General features: G+C 41.6%; 1 protein-coding gene across 1 annotated transcript in view; it reads right to left on the bottom strand.

Moving 5' to 3' along the window:
• Positions 1 to 1,187: 1,187 nt before the first annotated feature.
• AACS (acetoacetyl-CoA synthetase) overlaps positions 1,188 to 19,402 on the bottom strand; it is an 80,963-nt gene continuing 62,748 nt past the window's right edge. The window contains exons 10-18 of the mRNA XM_073312876.1: positions 18,953 to 19,077; positions 15,089 to 15,153; positions 14,807 to 14,929; positions 13,306 to 13,419; positions 12,269 to 12,394; positions 9,654 to 9,723; positions 7,870 to 7,928; positions 5,934 to 6,136; positions 1,188 to 2,039 (exon numbers count right to left, since the gene is read on the bottom strand). Of these exons, the coding sequence (XP_073168977.1) occupies positions 1,902 to 2,039; positions 5,934 to 6,136; positions 7,870 to 7,928; positions 9,654 to 9,723; positions 12,269 to 12,394; positions 13,306 to 13,419; positions 14,807 to 14,929; positions 15,089 to 15,153; positions 18,953 to 19,077 (1,023 nt within the window). The 3' untranslated portion in view covers positions 1,188 to 1,901. The remainder of the gene's footprint in view (positions 2,040 to 5,933; positions 6,137 to 7,869; positions 7,929 to 9,653; positions 9,724 to 12,268; positions 12,395 to 13,305; positions 13,420 to 14,806; positions 14,930 to 15,088; positions 15,154 to 18,952; positions 19,078 to 19,402) is intronic.

Here is a 19,402-nt window from a genome sequence, read left to right on the forward strand (position 1 = left end):
CTTTAGTAGCACATTAACGAAAAGTTACAGCTTGCCAACAAGTGAGAAGTGCAGTAATTACAGACCTGAGGTGGTCTTCATTGCAGAAGGGATGAATTTACAGTGGGACAACTATCACAACCTAAAATGCTAATGGAGGCAAAGCACTGGAATTTATACTGGACAGAGCTACGAGAGATAAATGCCAGATATGTGGGGGAGATAGGATTGACCTCTAATAGCTCCACTGAGATAAAAACTCCAGTTACTTATCTCCACCAGCATTTTGCTTGGTGTTCGCTGTCTCCATATAAACACACACTTTGCAGTGAAGATCTAGCCGGACATACTATTTTAGGACCGTGCTGAAAGATGTAAAGCAGAGGGGCACATTCTCAAGAGGCTTGCTTCCGCATTTAGTCACATGTGCCACACCCCATACATCAACAGGCATCTCAGTAATGTGCCACATGCCTAGTGCTGTGCAGAACATGTAGATGGCAACCCGGGCCCTGAAGAGCACACAATGCAGAGATTTTGGGGGAGGGGAGAGACAAAAAGACTCAAGTGTTGGGGGATGGGTGGAAGAAAAGGAAATTAAGCTAAGAATCAGATCATACCAGAGCGTGAAGAAAAGAAAAGAGTCAAATGAGACAATTGAGTGAAAATAAAAACCGACGCTTAAGGATCGGTTTCATTTTTATTAAGTTGAACATATTAACAGCGTTGAATGCACTGAACACAATTAAGGACACCCCATGATTTTAACGCATTAAATACTTTACCCACAATATTCAAACAGTGCATGGGATCCTGAATGCCAGGGGTTCTGTATACCTATTGCAATTGCATCTTCTTTGTGAAAATTGTATCTTCTGTGTTTATAGTGTCAACATACTTGTAAAAGGTTTTTTCCCCTTTATAAACTGGAAGGATAAAGAATTTAAAAAATTTAGTTTTTCACTTTCAACATCACATTTAGTAAAAAAAATGTCTTACAAAAACATTGGCTTTTATTACATTAATAACTGGAATTGCTCAGCTAATGCAGTACTGGATTTTTGCCTGCAGACTCTAATAATGGATTTTAGAGCAGTAAGAGTCAAATTCTATTCATTTAGACTGATGTAATTCCACTGAAAATCAGACAAACTCTGGCTTTTCACCAACACAAGTGACACAGCATTTGTCCCTCCCCCCCCCCCCCCCAAAAAAAAATCTATAAAAACATATCAGCTGAAAGCTTAAAACTATATGTGAAGATATCACAAAATGAAGCAGCAATTACCTCCAAGGGTACAGTGAGATATTTCAAGACTGCTCACACTGAGTCAGTCAAATAAAAAGAGGTTTCAGAGTAGCAGCCACGAATTGAGATGTGGCTTTATAAAAACACATTAAAAAGTACTTCATACTTTTATATTTCATGGCCATGCTGACATGCCTTTACCCTCCTGCATAGGACAAACATCAAGTATTTTAAAAAGCCACAGACTCCCTGCACCTGGCTCTAACCGGGTAGTAGTGTTGTTTTAAATAAATAGCTTGAATTCCATTTAAAAAATAAAAAAAGGAAAATTTTATGAACACAATATTCCATTATCAATTGGAAACCGTTTGCTCTTCAGGTTCTAGTTTGCCAGGTTGTTGATATAAATCTAACCAGAAAAGATGCATTTGTCACATGTATAAAAACCCAACAGGCAGTTTCCCTCTTCCAGGCTTAAAGATAGACTCCAAGACACATTGCCTATTCATCTAGTAAAAGGTAGCTACATTTTACCCAAGCCTTTCATAATGCACTTAATGAAATATTTTTTCCTTTAAAAGAACCACTGGTATTTAAATAGCTTTTTCTTTACATACAGTATTCATATATACAAAAAAAAACCAAACAGAACACAGAGATGCAACAAACAGATTCAGAAATTCTGAAGCTCAGGAATATTTTGGTACAAATCCAGCGTCTCTGGATTTGAGAAAGATCCCCGCTGATCAACATCCTTCCCTGCAATGACCTGCTTCACAGCCACTTCAACTTTCTTCCCATTTATTGTGTACTGCAAAAATTAAATAAAATAAGTAAATAAATAAATCAGGCAACAATGAAGCTACACTCTTTGTCTGGTTGCTTTATAAATGGTCTAATGGAAAAGCTGCTGCTAAGGCTGGAATTGATTCATTACCCCTAGCAGTGGAGGCAGGAATTCTGCTACACCTGACATCAAATAGTTTCTTAAACAGTTTGAAAAGCAAACTGAATTTGATGAGTTTTATTAGTGATTTTAGTTTTTTAATAGACAGACAATACTATCACCCTAAGCCAGCTCCCCTTTACTTCTAGGGAAGCAGGATCGGGCCCTTAATGCAATAATTAAAATTTTGCAACTTTCTGCCATTTAAAATTACACATGATTTTCAGCTTTTTAGGTTTTCTAGAAATAGGCCCAAACCAAAACCCTAGATCCAAGAAGCCCTGGATACGTGCATGTGTACATGTACCTTGATCTCAATTCCGCAAGTGTTCTCTCTCTTTATAAGGGGCCAAACCAAAACCCTGCTTTTCAAAGCCCTGGACTTGGAGATGGAGCCAAGCTACACAACTTTGATTTACTTCAAGGACTTTCACTTGTTTCCCTAGACATTTAATTGCTGTTAATCAACAGATTCAGATAGAAAACAGCTTCTGTGGGAACAAGACATCATGAGGAGGCAAAAGACAGGTTCTCTGTGCTTGGGTTTCAGTGTTGCTGACCAAGGCACTACTGCAATTGTGCAGTGAAGAAATCCCAATCTGTGCTCCAGAACAGTGGAATTCTTGGCTGGCAAAGGCAAGTAGGGAAGACCTGATTCTCCTGTTGGCAGGGATGATCCCTGAGGGATGGTCGATCTCATCTTAGGGAGCACCAGGTGTCTCCATTACGGAAGCTGTTGAACAAGAGCATCGTTTGGCCTGATTTTTAGTACCAGCCACCGCCTTGTTCTGTCTACTCTTCATTTTGGTTAAGATAACCGAGGTTGTGGCAAGATATAGCAAAGCAGCCAGTGGGCTCAGAGTTATCTCCTCAAGGTGAAGCCCAGAAGTTAACCCTTCTGAGACAACTTTTCATTACAGATCTTTCAGAGCAGGCCAAATAAATGGTCTTTGGCAACAATACTGTATAGTTAGGAAGTTATTCAGGTATTTGGTCTATTTTTTCCTTGTTTAATACTACATAGTTCTTATCCCCTTGCATAACACTAAACAGCCACTCTTCCTCCTCAGTGATTACCAACCTGGTTTTGAGAAGCGAGGCTGACTAGAATCCGATGGGAGCTGCTGGAAGTTCACTTCTTGGGGGGGGAGAAGCTAGTCATACAACATGTTTCAAAAAAATTTAGTGCTTTGCCAAATTGGGGCCACAGGGCTCATTGAGTCAAGGTACTGCAAATCTCTCCCAGTTCGAATTCCCTAAATACTAACTCTGAACGGTTTATCCACACCAAATACCCAGACAGACAGAACAGCAGGGGACTTCCACAGTTTTGTATCAGTTAACACACGCACAGCCCAAAGACGATATAGAGGTCAAAGCGGATCAGGTGTTTTAACCAGATCAAGAATATTTTACAATATAAATGTATGCTTGTGCGCACAGCCCTTTATCACTGTATATTATCTGTGCACGGGAAAAAATGTTCTTTAAACATTTAACTAGAAGCATGAAGTAATTTCCAAGCCTTTTCCAGAGTTTTTGGCATGTCTATTTTTGACAGTTTGTAAAATATAGGCCTGATCCTGATTTCACTTACGGGGGTGTTTTACACCAACTCCACTGGTGCCAGAGTTATTCCCAATTTCAACCAGTGTAAAATGACACCAGGCTCAAAGCCCTATAATTTTGGGGGCAGGTACTTTGTTTTTATAAACGCGAATTGACATCTAGAAATAGCAGTATATGGAAAGATTTTTTCCTTCCCAAGTCAAACCTTCAAAGAAAGCAAGGAGACAGCTTTGATCATTTTACTGCAGATACATTTTATCTGAAACATAACTAAAATTCATTCCATTGTAAATTCAGTCACAATGTGAACTAATTAACCATCTAAGCAGGCATTCCTAAGGGGCTGGCTCTCATAAATACCTCATCACCATCAACTTCATTCTTCGCATTCAGGTGATTTATGCATCTTTGAAATTTAACATTTTATGTAGAAGCCAAAGATGCAGTCTAGAAAAATCTATATCACTACTCAAGAGGTAAGTCACGAAGGTTTTTTTTTAAACCCTCATGCAAACAAGACATGCTAAGCCCAATGCTACTTATTTACAGCAGTGTAAGCCAAAAGACACCAGAATCAGGCCCTTGCCTGATGTATGAAACCAAATGGGAGCTCCCAGTGCACAGTGCCACTGAAAGGCAGGCCACTTTGGGTCAGAAGCCTACATTTGGATTTAGTTAGGCATGTTTGAAAAATTAGGCTTACAGTGCTTTAGAGAAAATGCTTGAAGACTTAAGCCCATATGCACATGGCCTGCCAGGAACCACCCTGCACGTTCCAGCCTTGCCAACAGTGAGCTACTCACAGAGCAGCAGGTGGGGACTGGGGATAGGGCTTTTAAAATGGAGAGGCTCCTCCAGTGAGTTGGGAGAAGAACAGAGAAGCACCAAGCAGGCTCCTCTCGGACCAGGCTCCATAAGCCTGACTTACAATGGGGTGTGTCAGTAACTCCACTGAAGACAAGATGGGTTACTGTGCTGCATGGTTGAGCAGAATCAGGCCCCAGCATGTTCACCTGCACAGACATGTCTGAAAACGGAGGGTCTCTCTCAAACAAATGTATAAAGGTGTCCACCACTCTGTGGAGGCAGCTGAGTTTTCCTCGGGAAGGAACGTGTTCGACTTTGCAGAAAGGGCCCCTGTGGTTTAACAGTGACACGGTCAGTCACCTACTGACAGTACTCTCTTTACTGGGAACCCCAGCTCTTGCCTTCCATATCGGTACTGAATTACTGGAAGATTCCTCACTACTGCTTATATTTCTCTGAATTTAGGTAAAAGTTAAAGCAGGGAAAGTACTTCTGATGTCCATCTCTGCTTTCAGAAGAGAAGGTTTCCCACACTTGAGAAGAGAGAGGCAAGATGACTCTATACAGCATGCAAATATACCCATTAAAGTACAACTCATTCACACCTGTGCTCCAAAAAGAGTCACTAGACAGGATAAAGGCCATCACTAGGGACATCAGGGACGTCCCTTTCTCCCTGGCCTTGTTAAACACAATATATTAAGATCACAGATTTATAATAGCTCAAGATGGAAAAGATTCATTTCCATGGAGCCCATTCAATGGGCAGGATATAGCGTGTTGCAGAGAATGTGTCTGATATTAAAATGATGCCACGCTGGTGCTATATATAGTGTGACTAATTATATATCTGTTAGACACAGGCAGAGGAAGGTCTCTTATTGTAGTTATAGCTATTGTTAAAAATATGGATGGACCTAAAATTGAAATGCAAAAACGGGTGTAAGAAAAGTGATTTCAAACATTTGCTCAATGCTCAGCTTTCAAAAACAGACTATTTGAAATGGAAAACAAACAAAAAGGCAAGCAAAAGCTTTTTGGCACACCTATAAGCTAAAGTTAGCTTTATAATATGCATTGAGAAAGCACAAAGTATTTTATAAGAAAATATAACCCAATCTTTAGCTCAGCAGGGCACATGTATATTTATAAACTAAGGGTGGGTAGGGATAGTTCCAAAAACAAGCTTAGTTGAGAAGAAAGCAAAAAAAAAAAAAAGTGAAGTCGCTAGGCAACGTAGACAAACTATTTATAAAACTTGAAAATGCTTTTTAAGATGCTAAAATTTCCAGGCGTGTGGGTTTGAAGAGTGATGACAACTGCTCCTTAATTACTGCTCAAGGTGACAAAGAAAAAAAATTAAGCAGTATTTTCATGACATACCGGAATGCCTTTGGTTTCTAGAATGAGGCTAGGAACATGTCTGGCAGACAGCGCTATGCGTATCGCATCCCTAATCCTTTTCACCAGATCCTGACTGAACACCTGGTCCGACGCCATCTTCAGGAAGAGGATCACCCTTTCCTCCCCCTCTTTGTTGTACTGAGGGACACAGAGGCTATCTGAAACCTCCTCAAAGGCTTCCACTGAAAGAAGAAGAGTGCTTTATCATCACATGCACTTGTTTTTTCCACTGGATGCTTTTTTTTATTTTACACTAAAGGGCACATCTCCCATCACCTGTTCTGGCACTGATGAGGCAAACAAACAGATATTGACTAGGATTCTTAAAGAGAACACCTAAGGGAATTAGGCACCCAAGTACCACACTGTCAGTGGCATTGGCCTACCTAATTAAGATTTTCAAAAAAGTTTAATGCAATTAAATAAGCAAACCACACTGAAAGTCGGTCATCCAAGTCACCAACTCCCTTGTGGAATTTTTATGTTTTTTAAATCCCAGTCATTGATTTCTGGGAAAGTGAATATCAAAGTTTATAACTCCAATAAATACGGACTTAGGTCAGGCTAAAATTTTGATATAGTTGTTGGCTTAATAAACCTTTTTGTTCAAACACAGGCAATACGTTTGCTGATTTACCACAACTAAGGTACTTCTATACCCCTTATTACCACAGTCTGAGCACTTCCGGGTCCTTAATGTATTTACCCTCAACAACCAAGTGAGGTAGGCCAGTGCTACTATCCCCATTTTACAGATGGGGAATGGAGGTCCAGAGAGACTAAGTGGCTGTCACAAGGTGGCACAGGAAGTCCGTGTTGGAGCAGGGAATTGAATCCAAGTTTGAGCCCTGACCAGCCCCTCTCTTCTCCCCCCCCCCCGCCCATCATATGACTGCTTTTCAACCAGTCATGAGGCAGGATGCCTTAAGTACATTTCACCATGTGCAGCTGGATGATCCAGGCAGTACAATCTCAACTGGTTTAAAAAAAAGGTGAGGAGGCATTATCAAATCACAGGCTGATCACAAACTGGTTTAGTATTCAACTGCATCCCCAACTGAAACAAAATATTTATTTACTATACTGATAGTTACACAGCAGAGCCCTTGAACACAGGAAGCCAGAATCAGATACCATTTCCACCAATGTAACCTGGACTAGACTCTGGCTGGTAGGTTCCAAAAACAAGACAAGGGAGAGAGACTGTTCCAAAGCTTACGCAAGGGAGTAACTAAGTGAAATGCAGCCTAGGGCAATAGCCATGAACATTCTGAAAGTTGCCCCACCACCCACAAGGGAAACTGACCCTCCAGATTTCACATTGTATGAGGATGACAGCTTTTGCAGCAGAACAATACCTCAATTCACTATGCCAGAGGAATGCTTGACACCATCTCTCTGCCCTCCCTCATTACTGCTAACTTTCTGCTGACTTCATACAGTCACACACTGCCTTTGTGCACAGATTCACTTATGGCAGTAATAAAAAGGCACAAGAATTTATTTCGGCTATTGACAACGGCTCAGTAAAAACAACCGAGCACTGTCTAATAGTTCATCTTGGAAGAACAAACAATGGAAATAATGGATTTCTCTTTTGAAGTCACATAAAATGGTTCACACAATTCTTGTAAGCCTTATTACATGAGTGCAACATCTTATGAGGAAAATGCAGTCCATTTCAGTTAGTCACCTCCAGCTCTGTAGATCCTTTTGGAAGGAAGGAAATTTCATAGTCAACAAAGCAGTTATTTCATTGTTAAATGAGAATAACCTCTTTCTTTAGCCCCTTTCCAATGAAAGATCTCATGTGTTAATTAATTAATCCTTTCAACAACCCTTTAAATACTCACATTTCAGATTTAAGACTACACAAATGTCACTGTTGCAAAAGGTGGATGAAAGTTTTTCCTACCTATGTTATAGATTTCGGAACTTCCAAATCTCACTCCACTTGGATTTAGCGTACCATCACTGAAAGTTACACACAAACAAAGGACTATAAAAATGTAGTTAGGGTTTGATGAAGAAATGATGCAATTTACTAGGTTTCTCAATATTTGGTGTGGTGAAATATGCAGGAAGTTGTAGCAGAAATAGGATTACAAGAGATTTTTTCTAAAAGCAGCTTTGTGCTCATTAAAATTAAGTTTTACACAAAATATAAACAAACCACATTCTTCCCTTCATCATTTGTTTCCTCCATGCCCAAAGATTCCACTGGCTTTCCTCACTTAAACCTGCATGCACACAGGCCTTCACAAAAAGTAGCCACCAATATCCAGCCACCAAGTAACACAGCCAGGTGCCTTTGAGGCACTCCTTGGCACTGCTATTTTGTCTTCCCTCTCCCACCACCTGAGGCAGAGCATCTCCATTTCAGAAGCACGTCTCACTCCCTGCAGACAGTGGACTCCATGAGCTGAGCCTAGAAACTGAACCAGGCCTGTTGCGTGAAAATCTGGACAAAATCCTGGACCACTAACTTGCCATTAAAACGGAGAGCTGATAAATTATATGGCAGTATTTACCAAACAATGCTCCTGATCCTGAAGTCCTATTAACTCTTCAAAACAAGCATGGCAACTTATAACAAGGTAACACCTCACACTTCTAACCTGTAGCTTTCAAAGTGGTTTAAAAAGATGGATAAGTATCATTATCCCACAGCGCCATAGGGAACCCGAGGTAGAGAGGTTAAGGCAGACATTTTCAGTCTCTCCATTTTCTGGGAGTCCAACATGCAAGGCCTAATTTTCAGAGGCACCCAGCACTTATCACTGAAGCCCACTAGAGTTGTGGTGCGTGGCACTTTTGAAAGTTATGCCCATGGTGCCTCAAGTTGGACCTCTGGCAAAAGAATCAAAACAAAAACAGAAGAACTCAAAGGATACTTTTAGAAGTGCAGGGCAGCAACATGCTCAAGATTATGTAGCAAATCAAATGCAGAGCCAAGAGCAAGCCCAGTTTTGACTCCCTGTCTGGTGCCCCACCCACTGGGCCTCACTGCATCCTGTGAAATCCCAGCTTCTCAGCAGCATGACCTCTCAAAACCCAAAGAGGCTGTAGGCTAGCAATCCTGCACAAGTACCGTATATTAGCTATTTACAATGTGCTGTCCCTTCACTGTGAACTTACTGGCCATACTGGGTCAGACCAAAGGCCCATCTATCCCAGTATCCTGTCTTCCAACAGTGGCCAAAGCCAGGTGCCCCAGAGGGCATGAACAGAACAGGCAGTCAAGTGATCGGTCCCTTGTCATCCATTCCCAGCTTCTGGCAAACAGAGGCTAGAAACATCATCCCTGCCCAGCCTGGCTAATAGCCATTGATGGACCTATCCTCCATGAACTTATCTAGTTTTTTGAACCCTGTGATAGTCTTGGCCTTCACAACATCCTCTGGCAGGGAGTTCCATAGGTTGACTGTGCTGTGTGTGAAGAAAGGCTTCCTTTTGTTTGTTTTAAACCTGCTGCCTATTAATTTCATTTGGTAACCCCTAGGTCTTGTGTTACATAAATGTTGAAATTTACGATGTTGAAAGTAATAGGATTCTAGTATATTTCCTCAGATCCAGAAACTCCGCCAACAAGCAGAGTGGGGAGTCATCTGAGAAATGTACATGTTCTCCTGCAACCCAACAGAGCCTGCCAACTGTACACATGTTCCCTCAGAACAGTTTTACCAAACTATACTTTACCTGCGGCCAAGCATGATGATTCCTCCAGTCTCAGGATTTATTTTGCAGTAGTCACCGTGGGCCCAAACACCTGTCAGAAGGTGACAAAGTGTTAACCAGCCCATTTGCCATCAATGCAGATCTGATTGACTCACCATGCAACTGCAATTTAGTTATCAAAGACCAGAAGGGGACGGCACCAGAGTTTGGAGAGACTGAGTTAGGCGGAAAATTAAAAGTTAAGTCTGTAGAGTTTATGACAAAGGGGACACACACAAAAGTCTACAAGTACGTGGAAGGTGTAAGTCCTTTGATTCTGTCAGTCGGACCACTCCTGTGAATATGTACAGCCCTTACTCACCTGAGGGAGAGCTGTCTAATCCTCAACATTCCGGGCAGGATTCTGATCCTCCACACAGTGGTTTAACTCCCCTGACCTCAACAGAGGCTAGTTCTAGCTGGCTGCACAACATGCATCTGTATGGGATCCAGATTTGGGATGTTGCTCTTTCCCCATCAGAGGGAGGGGAAGAAAGATTGATCAGCCTGAGCGTGCTCAGAGTCAACGCCCAGCCTCACTCCACATACCCAGGCTCCTGAGTCTTGTGTTAAATGCTTCATTGATTGTGTGATACAGGATCCTCGGAGATCTGAGTCAATGCTTTGACCACCACCCACAGTGAGGCATGAGGGTACCTCCAGTAGAGGTAACACTCAAAGGGGATGTCTCCCTCAACCCTGTCAGTAATTCTGGGGCAGAGGCACTCTCTGGGATTACATGGCAGGCTCTCAATAGAGTCACAGGGGCTCCCGTTAGCTTGACGGAGTTACTCTGGATTTACACTAGTGCAAAAAATCAGAATCAGACCCCTAGAAGCTGGGCTAGATGTTTTTCTCATCTACAGCAGGGTTGGGAATGGAAACGTTAAGCAAAATTTGAATTAGATTGGGTAAGGACAAAACCTCAACCACGCCCGTGCAGGCACCACTCCACTCCTCAACTGAGGAATTTTATACTTCGTTTCAACCTGAAACATTTCTACAGACCACCACAAAAAATAGGGTTTCCAACAGTTCACTGAAACCACCATCGGTACAGGTTTCTTAGGGAAGACTGCTGTCAAACACAGCGATCTGTCCTTTCAGAGTTGCGGTTGCTACGGGTGCACACGCACATGCTTTTACATGGATTCAGTGGTCCCTTTTGTTCTTAAAGGCCACTCTGGTTTTAGCGGCCAGATAAGTGAAATGTACTATAAACCACCGAATCATCAAGAACATAGTACTATAAAGCCAAAGAAAGAAAGAATCTATTGTTAAAAATAAAACACGCACCTCTTTCCAGGAGAAAGCTTACAAACAAATGACAGACGAGGTGGCTGTGTATTGGTAACTACTGCCACAGCTAGGCAGAGTGCGTGCAGTGGTTTTATATGCAGTCTTTCAAACTGTAGTGAGGCAGCAAAGGAAGAACACAAAGAGACTGTTTTGATTGGTGACTGTGGAAGAGTGTGCGGAAAGCTGTCAAAAGATCTGTTTTAAAGTGTACCAGGGCTTTATTTAGAGTTAGACTTATTTCATGGTGTATGATCCTAGGCCATCTGCTAGGAAGAAAACTTTATAGTGGAATTAAAACTTGAAATGCAACTTGTAACGTGTGGGGTCTCGCCGGGCATTGTGATGTTACACGGTCATCCCCTTCCCCCACCCCCATGGAAGGAAACTGGCCACTCAGTATAAACAATGGGACAGAAAAGGTTGCTAAAATTATAAACGTGGCAGCAATAGCTGAATATTGCTTATAAAATAAGAAAAGGGCCAAGGAATGGAACGGTAAACAGACCCCTGTGGTTAAGTGAAAGGTAGCACTCTCCTACTGTGGATCATGGCTTCTCACAGTAAAAGGCACTCTTCCTTGTTACTCACTTGAAATGCCTTTGTGAGGCTGTGATTGATAAACATCTCCATCTAGCGCTGAAAAGAAATGGACTCAAGGCCTTGATCTCACAAGCCCATGCCCAGCATGCAACACGGAGGGCAATGTTGCTGTGCTTCAGTGCAAGTACGAGCAAAGGCTATGGGTGGATCCAGTCCTCCAGAATAAAGCACAAACAAGCATCTAACCCGCTGCACATCTGTCCCCGTACTCTTATCAGCACAGGGCTGGTGCAGGAGTGGAGAACGAGATACTGGCTTGCCCCTCACACTAATTAGGTACTAGGCCTGGGCTTATCTCCTAGGCCTCACCTCTAATACTAGGCAGGAACAGTCTGGCATCCGTATAGTAGCAGTCAATAGAAGATCATTCCTTTCCCACTTATACACCCAACAGCGTACATCTGTGCCGAGCCAGATCAAGCTGCTCTAGCAGTCCTATCTGCCTAACAGCAGCAACAGAGGAATTAGTTTTCCAGAAATTCAAATTCGACTAACCCAGACTGAAATTCAGACCAAAGCACCAGCGAATAAATAGCAAGATATTTATCAAACATTTGTTACAAGTGCCACCCTAGCAAATCTAGATACAGCTGCATCCACCCAACCATGGGAAAGAGCAGGCTTATAATTTTGTAAACAACCGTCAGTTCTGTATGCCTGGTCAGTTCAGATAATGAACTAAGCATTTCACTACATACCTGGGAATTTTGAAAAATAAGCTTTCCTGTATTTATTTCCATTCTCATCATTCCAGAAGTGTGTAGGCTGACAGGGCATAGGCTTGGTACAAACCAGCTCACCGCTTTCCCCCCAAACTGGTTCGCCTGTTTACAAATAAAGAGACAGATTTTCTGCATTTCCCTTTTGTAAACCGCTGGGTACAAAAGCAAAGCAAAGAACATAGGATTATTATTTGCAGAATGGTAACACCCAGAGGCCCCGTCACTCTGGGCGTTGGTAGCTGATCTAAAAAGTTTATGGTCAATGGGCTAAATTCAACCTTGATTTAACTTCACAGAGTAAGGTTAGATGATCTAATGGTCCCCTCTGTTCTAGCCTCCTGTTTAGCACAAGCCTCTCCCAAATACCCCTATATTAAACCCAAAAAGACTTCAATTAGACCAATGTACTTCAGTCCTCAGGAGCTAAACTTTGAGCCACAGGGACAGAACAGAAAGACCAAAGTACTACCAATGCCCAAGGTCCCTAGAATAGCAGGAAACTGATTAGGTGAGATACACCCAGATGATCACAGCAGGAAAAAAAAAAAAAATCACACTATGTTGCAGAGGAATGCAAAAAAAAATTCATTAAAGTTTAATGGAATTACATCAGTGGTGAATTTAGTCCAGTGTCTGGTACAGACAGATTTTAATTGGACAGGAGCATAACTACCAAACACAAATACAAGATGTTGGGATATGGTCTCATACTAACACAGGGTCCTGAACAGCCATCAGATTTGCTCAGTCCAGTTTCTTGTGGGACAAGCTTCTACATCAAAGACCACCACCACTATTAAGGGCACGGTTGAGAAGTGGTTTTGAGATCACTAACTCATTTACAGCTAGCCACTTAGCCATGAGATGGTTGCCACTTTTGGTCATCAGGTTGGATTATCAGCTGATCAAGAGATGAGTGTCTCTCTATCAGTCCCATTAATCACCATCCAAATTCCTGCAGCTATTACATTTTAGTTAGAAATGCCTATTGGAGTTGACTGGAAAATGGTTACCTTCATCATTCCATGCTTCCACTGCCATGCCCAGGTTCCTGGCCTGAATCTCTCCTTTGTAAACTGGGATTGTAACATTCTGACCCATGAAACATGAAATGATATCTGTTCCACCTATAACAAAAAGGAGGGACACTTAGAATTCAGATACTTTTAAAGAACTTTTTAAAATATCAAATAAAGGGCACATGAGTTATTTTATTTTATTTTCACATAATACTGAAATAAATTCTGTCCACTCTAAGTAACAAAACCTAGAATACACTGCCCAGATTGTCTACTATTTCTATACAATTTACAATGAAGAAAGTTAGAGAGGCTTTTCTTACAATACGCATGCCCTTTGTATAGGCATATACCTTAGGGACTGAATTTTTTTCTCCCACTAGTTTTACACTGGTAAAAGATACATTAACTTCACTGGAGTAACTCCTAATTTACACAGTGAGAGTGGCGATTCAGGCCCCTAGTCTACAGTTAGGTCACTGATCCAGAGGGGTTTAAGATAAGGAAATGACACTTTGGTTCCTTGGGGCATCTTGCAATCAAACAGTATAGCTGGACTAGATAGTTGCTGGTGGTCCATTTCTATTTCTTGTTCTTGTGCATTAGCACAATAGTAGTTATGTTTGGGATCTTTGCACTCATGGGGAATATTTAAGCCTTAATTTTAAAAAAAGTTTTTACTCGAGTAATCAGGATATTTCTAGTCATATTTAAATAAAAAGCAGAGTTACAACAAAAGGCCCAATCCTGCAAATCTCACTCACATGACTGTACTTTGACATCAGAGACCATTAATAAATGTCATCTTAAGGTCCAGACCTGCTTCCATTAAAGTCAGAGACAGAACTCCCATCGACTTTAACGGCAGAAGGATTGGACTCTGGATCTGGGGTCTAAACTAGGTTGACACGGTCCCACTGAAGACCGGATCCTTGGTACCCTGCACAACAGGGCCCTGTATGAGTGCGACTTTATATGAATAGAAGAGAAACTGCCCAAGTGAGCTCTCCCCACACTACACTGGATATGGATTGACACATCTCCATTGTTAATTATATAATCTACACATTGACCCGTCTATTGTGGCCATTAACTGAAATGGAAGCCTGGCATAAGTCTCAGGAGAAGTTTCCTGGTGAAATCAGCTATGCAGAGAACAATGCGTGCTGTAGGTTAACAGACTCTCTTCCTCCCCTCACCCTGCTGCCCGCGAGGACAGCCAGTCAAAAGAAAGTATCCTGCTTCCTTACATCTACTCTGTCACAATAATTCCACCTCAAAGTCTTTGAGTGCACCAAGTTCATTATACTAATGCAATGGCATGCTGAATTATGCAGAAAAACCCTGCACAAGTCAAAGGTAGTTGCAGTTTAAGTATAATCACGGCTGACTGATCTCCCAGCCCAATTTTCCTGTACACAAAGTTGCAAAGAGGCAGCAAAGATGGGAACTGGCTACAGAAGGAATTAGCAAATGCTTTTGGAGTAAGTATTACCTGAAATGGATCCCAGGAGGACACTGCTCTTTATATGTTTGTAGACATACTCATAGCTTTGAGATTTGAGCGGTGACCCTGTAGATAGTATAGTATGAAGTGTTTGAAGATTATGGGTGTCACCTTAAAGAGGGAAGAAAACCAGGAATTACAAACATTTAAGTTCTATCACATTATCTATTCACCACTTAAATAAATCCAAATAGTCAAACTTAATCCTCAGCTCACTGTCTGTGAACAGGCTACAAGGCCAGAGAAAAAACAGAGGGGTTTGAAGCTTACATGGTTTTAAGTTTCTCTCTTCTAACACAGCCAGCCACTTTGCACCCGTTCCAAGGATGGTGATCCTAGAGAGGGGAAAGAAATTTTCAAGGACTTTGCACATTCTACACCTTGCAGGATCAGTCAAGTATCAGATCTGCTTAAAGCTTCAATGATTCTAGGCATGTCTTTTTCCGCAATCAAAATTAGTCAGGTCAATTGAGTCATTTCTGTAGCTTTGAAATTTTTAATTCTGGCTTTAAATATTAAGCACAGCCTTCCCATCTAGTGGAAAGCATTCGCTTACAGTTTCAGGAATCCTGAAGTACAAAGCACTCCAAATACTTTAGGAAATCTCCTAACATATAATTCATTAATTTGCCATAATTGCTGTTTAACAGGGCATCGTCGCCTTGTTATAGTCTCTCAAGTATCAGAATTGTGTTATTCCAGTGCAGTGCAAATGACAACAGTGATCCAAGTTTTGCTCTCAGATACACACTCAATTCCAACTGAAGTCAATGAGAGTTGCATACATATGGAGCACAGTGTATATGTGGCTGCCTGTTGAAGAATTCTAGAATTGAGGAGATGTCATAAGGAAAAAACCCTGGTTCAGCACCTTTCTGCTACTCACAAAACAAGGCAATTTTTTGCTACACTTGCTAAGGCACCGTGTTTAGTATCTAAGTTTGAGCAGTCTCCTCCTTTTCCCAGTTGCAAATTACAGATCTTTAGGACAATGCAATCAGCTCTGCAGCATTACTATTCACATTACGCAAAACAGTCACACCAACACTGAAGGCACAGTGTGAAATAAATATTTCAATTAATGCAATAAATAAATAAGATACATAGCTGGAGAATGTGGTCATATGCAAGAAAGAGACAAGCCAGTTAAAGCATCAGGAGCATAAACATTTTCCTTGCATGCTACCCCTCTCCCCTAAACAATCAAGCTTCACAACCATCCAATAAGTTAAAATATTCTTGTAACACCCATTTGATCAGGTCCTGAGAGGCAAAGTGACTTACTCAAGGCCTGTACCAGAAATAGAACTCAGAAGTCCTGGCTCCAACCCCCTGATCAAACCAATGGACTCTAGAAGGATTGCATAGCAAGCAGTAATGTGGTAAAAAGAACAGTGGGTGTTATTCAGTTTGAAAAAGTTAAACTATCCAAAGTAATCAATGAAGCTTAATACCTACATTTGTCTATATTAGTTAAAAATATAACTGGGGCTGCAATAGAATCCCAAGAGCTTCATTTGCCTACTGCTTTAATATGGGAGTTCTGAGATGCCATTAATCTAACCAGGAAACAGATTTTTAAATGACTGCATATAACTCATTTTCAGTTTTCTGATCACAAGGAAGGAGAGAAGAAGGAAAAAAAGTCTTCCCACACACCAATTAAAAGTTAAAGTGAAGTCTCCCCCTCAACTCCATTTATTGCTGGAAGTGTTAGCCTGATCTATACATTAACCTTCAAGAAATCCTGCTCCTGGGTAAGTAATGCTCAAGTGATTTGTGTTGGCATAGTGTTAGTTTTACATGGTGGCAATAAATTCCCTTGAGGATATGCTGAAGTGTATGAAGATAATTATTATTTCTGCAAGGTGCTTTAGAGACATGCAAGTATATGGAATATTGCATGAGCGCCTAGAGCACGGGATGGGCACCTCTTTGTATAAAGAATAAATCATAATCTCTTCTCTATTACAAACAGTGATTGGCTGGTCCTTTGGCTGTGGTTTACTACAATCATATGAAGTATTTTTATCCTTATGCAATATTTTACTTACTAGCACCCTCTGAGCCATTTATTATACAGCAAGGATACTCTACACTGGTCTATTTTTTTGGTTTACTATTTGACATACTCTCTTTCCGAAGTCTTTTGAGTAGTTCCCTCCCCCCCAACACCAGTTTACCACCACTTAACCCAGGGGTGGGCAAACTTTTTGGCCTGAGGCCCACATCTGAGTATGGAAATTGTATGGCAGGGCATGAATGCTCACAAAATTGGGGCTTGGGGTACAGGAGGGGGCTAAGGGCTCTGGCTCAGGGGTGGGGTGGGGCAGGGCTGGGGCTGAGGGTGCAGGAAGGTGCTCCAGGCTGGGACGAAGGGTGGGGGAAAAATCAGGACTGGGGCAGAGTCAGGGCACAGGAGGGAGGGGTCGGGGTATGGGCTCTAGGCAGCGCTTACCACAAGCAGCTCCCAGAATCAGCAGCATGTCCCCCCTCCAGTTCCTAAGCAGAGGTGTGGCCAGGAAGCTCTGCATGCTGCCCTGTCCACCGGCACCACCCCTGTAGCTCCCATTGGCTGAGGTTCCTGGCCAATAGGAGCTGCAGGGGCAGTGTGCAGAACCCCGTCTGCCCCTATACATAGGAACCAGATTGGGGACATGCCACTGCTTCCAGGAGCTGTGCGGAGCAGGGCAAGCCCCCGACCCTACTCCCCGGCAGGAGCTCAAGGGCCAGATTAAAACATCTGGAGGGCCGAATGAAGCCCTTGAGTCGTAGTTTGCCCACCCTGACTTAACCCCTTGATATGGGCTAAATCGAGCACTACTGAGCAGACTCTTTACTAAAATCATCCCAATCAAGGAGTTATTGTTATTCAGTATCTCCAGGGTAAACAGTTATGCCCTGTCATGAAGGTGCAGTGTGCTACATATAAGATGACAGCCAACATGAATATTTTGGAACAAACTACATTAGAAGGCTAGCATACAGCTGGCTAATGCTTTTAGCAATCAATTAAAATATTAGACCTGCATACATGCTTGAACTGCTTTCGTTTACCTTCCACATACCCTGATGATGCTCAGAAATAATCTGTTCTATCTCTAGACTAACTTTTTATCCCACTGGTTCTGCTCTTGAATCCCTCTAAATTTCAACAGATTTTATTAGCCTTCCACTAGAAACAATTTCACTAAGATGTAACCTTTAATTATAATAGCCAGCACCAAATTGTTAAATACTGCGTAGCATGAAAGGCAAAGCTGCATTTTAATTATTAATTGGCAATAGTTAGGTGACATGCACTGCATCCACTTTCCACCATAAATGCATTAAACCTGAGCATTAAGTAATTTTTAAATACTCAATATTTTTATGGTAAAAATGTAAAGATCTGCAGTTTACCTCCAGTTTGCAAAATGGTAGAGTTATAAAAATCAATGCTCTGTCCAGTGTGCACAAAGGTCAAATATCATGAAAGGCCTTAAAGCTGCTTTAGTTTCAAATTTTGTTATTTCTTTATGCACCAGTAGAGGGCACCCGGCACTGCATTATGTTCACACAGGTATATATGACGACAACTAATAAATTGCTTGACAAAGAATGAAACAGATTAGAAAGCAAAGTATGAAAATACAAGTAGCCCTGCTGAATGGCCCCAGTCAATTTAAGGCTTTCAAATTCTATCAAGCACCATACTCAGGTTTATGCTGAGTAGTCTGAAATAAAGGATTCTTGTTTCACTAATTCCGAGTGCACTGAGAAATTACTCTTTAGACTGTTCCCAATTACTGCCTTTTGAAAAGGCTGCTCTTAAAACTGACTGTTGAACTGACATTCTTTATTTACAGGGAATCAAAATGCCTGAATGAATTCTAAAACACACCATTCAACCCTTTGTCTTTCACTCCCTCTAAAAAAGACCACTTCAGTCTAAGATTTAAAGAGTTTATCCTAAATTAAGCCAAAGTTTAAAAACTATGCCACCCTATACGTTGGCTTCAGATCAAGCAAAGAGCCTCTATTGAAGCTGTTTTTATGTGGGATTAGTAACAGACTAACAAGTGAAGACAGCAATTTCTAGGACTTAAATTGAGAAGAAGTTCTATAGTTCACTTCAACATCTTGTTTACCTACCCCAGTCGGTCAACCAAATCCCAGAGCACATTGGGTGATGGAACAAGAGGAGATCCATCATATAAGACCACTGAAGCTCCTGCAGCAAGCGCAGACACTAACCAATTCCACATCATCCAGCCAGTCTAGAACAAACAAGACTCCCATGTTAATTTCTATCTTTGTGAGCTCACATACTTGGAGGGAGACATCTCTCCCAACTATTTATTGACCTGTGAATTCAGTCTCTCAATGTTACTTCAGAATACCACTGCATTACATTTGTTTACTGTTAGAGTAAATTTATCATAACCCATGGACCAGTTTCAACTGTTATCACTGTAAATCCAGCGAAGCTATTCAAGATTTACACTTGTTGTAGCTGACTCAGAACCTGGCCCCCACTTTAGTAACCTTATTTCGGGCCTTCAAAAAAAAAAAAAGGGGGGGGGGGGAGAGGAAGACTCATGG

The sequence above is a fragment of the Lepidochelys kempii genome, chromosome 15, assembly GCF_965140265.1.
Source record: "Lepidochelys kempii isolate rLepKem1 chromosome 15, rLepKem1.hap2, whole genome shotgun sequence".
Taxonomy (NCBI): domain Eukaryota; kingdom Metazoa; phylum Chordata; order Testudines; family Cheloniidae; genus Lepidochelys; species Lepidochelys kempii.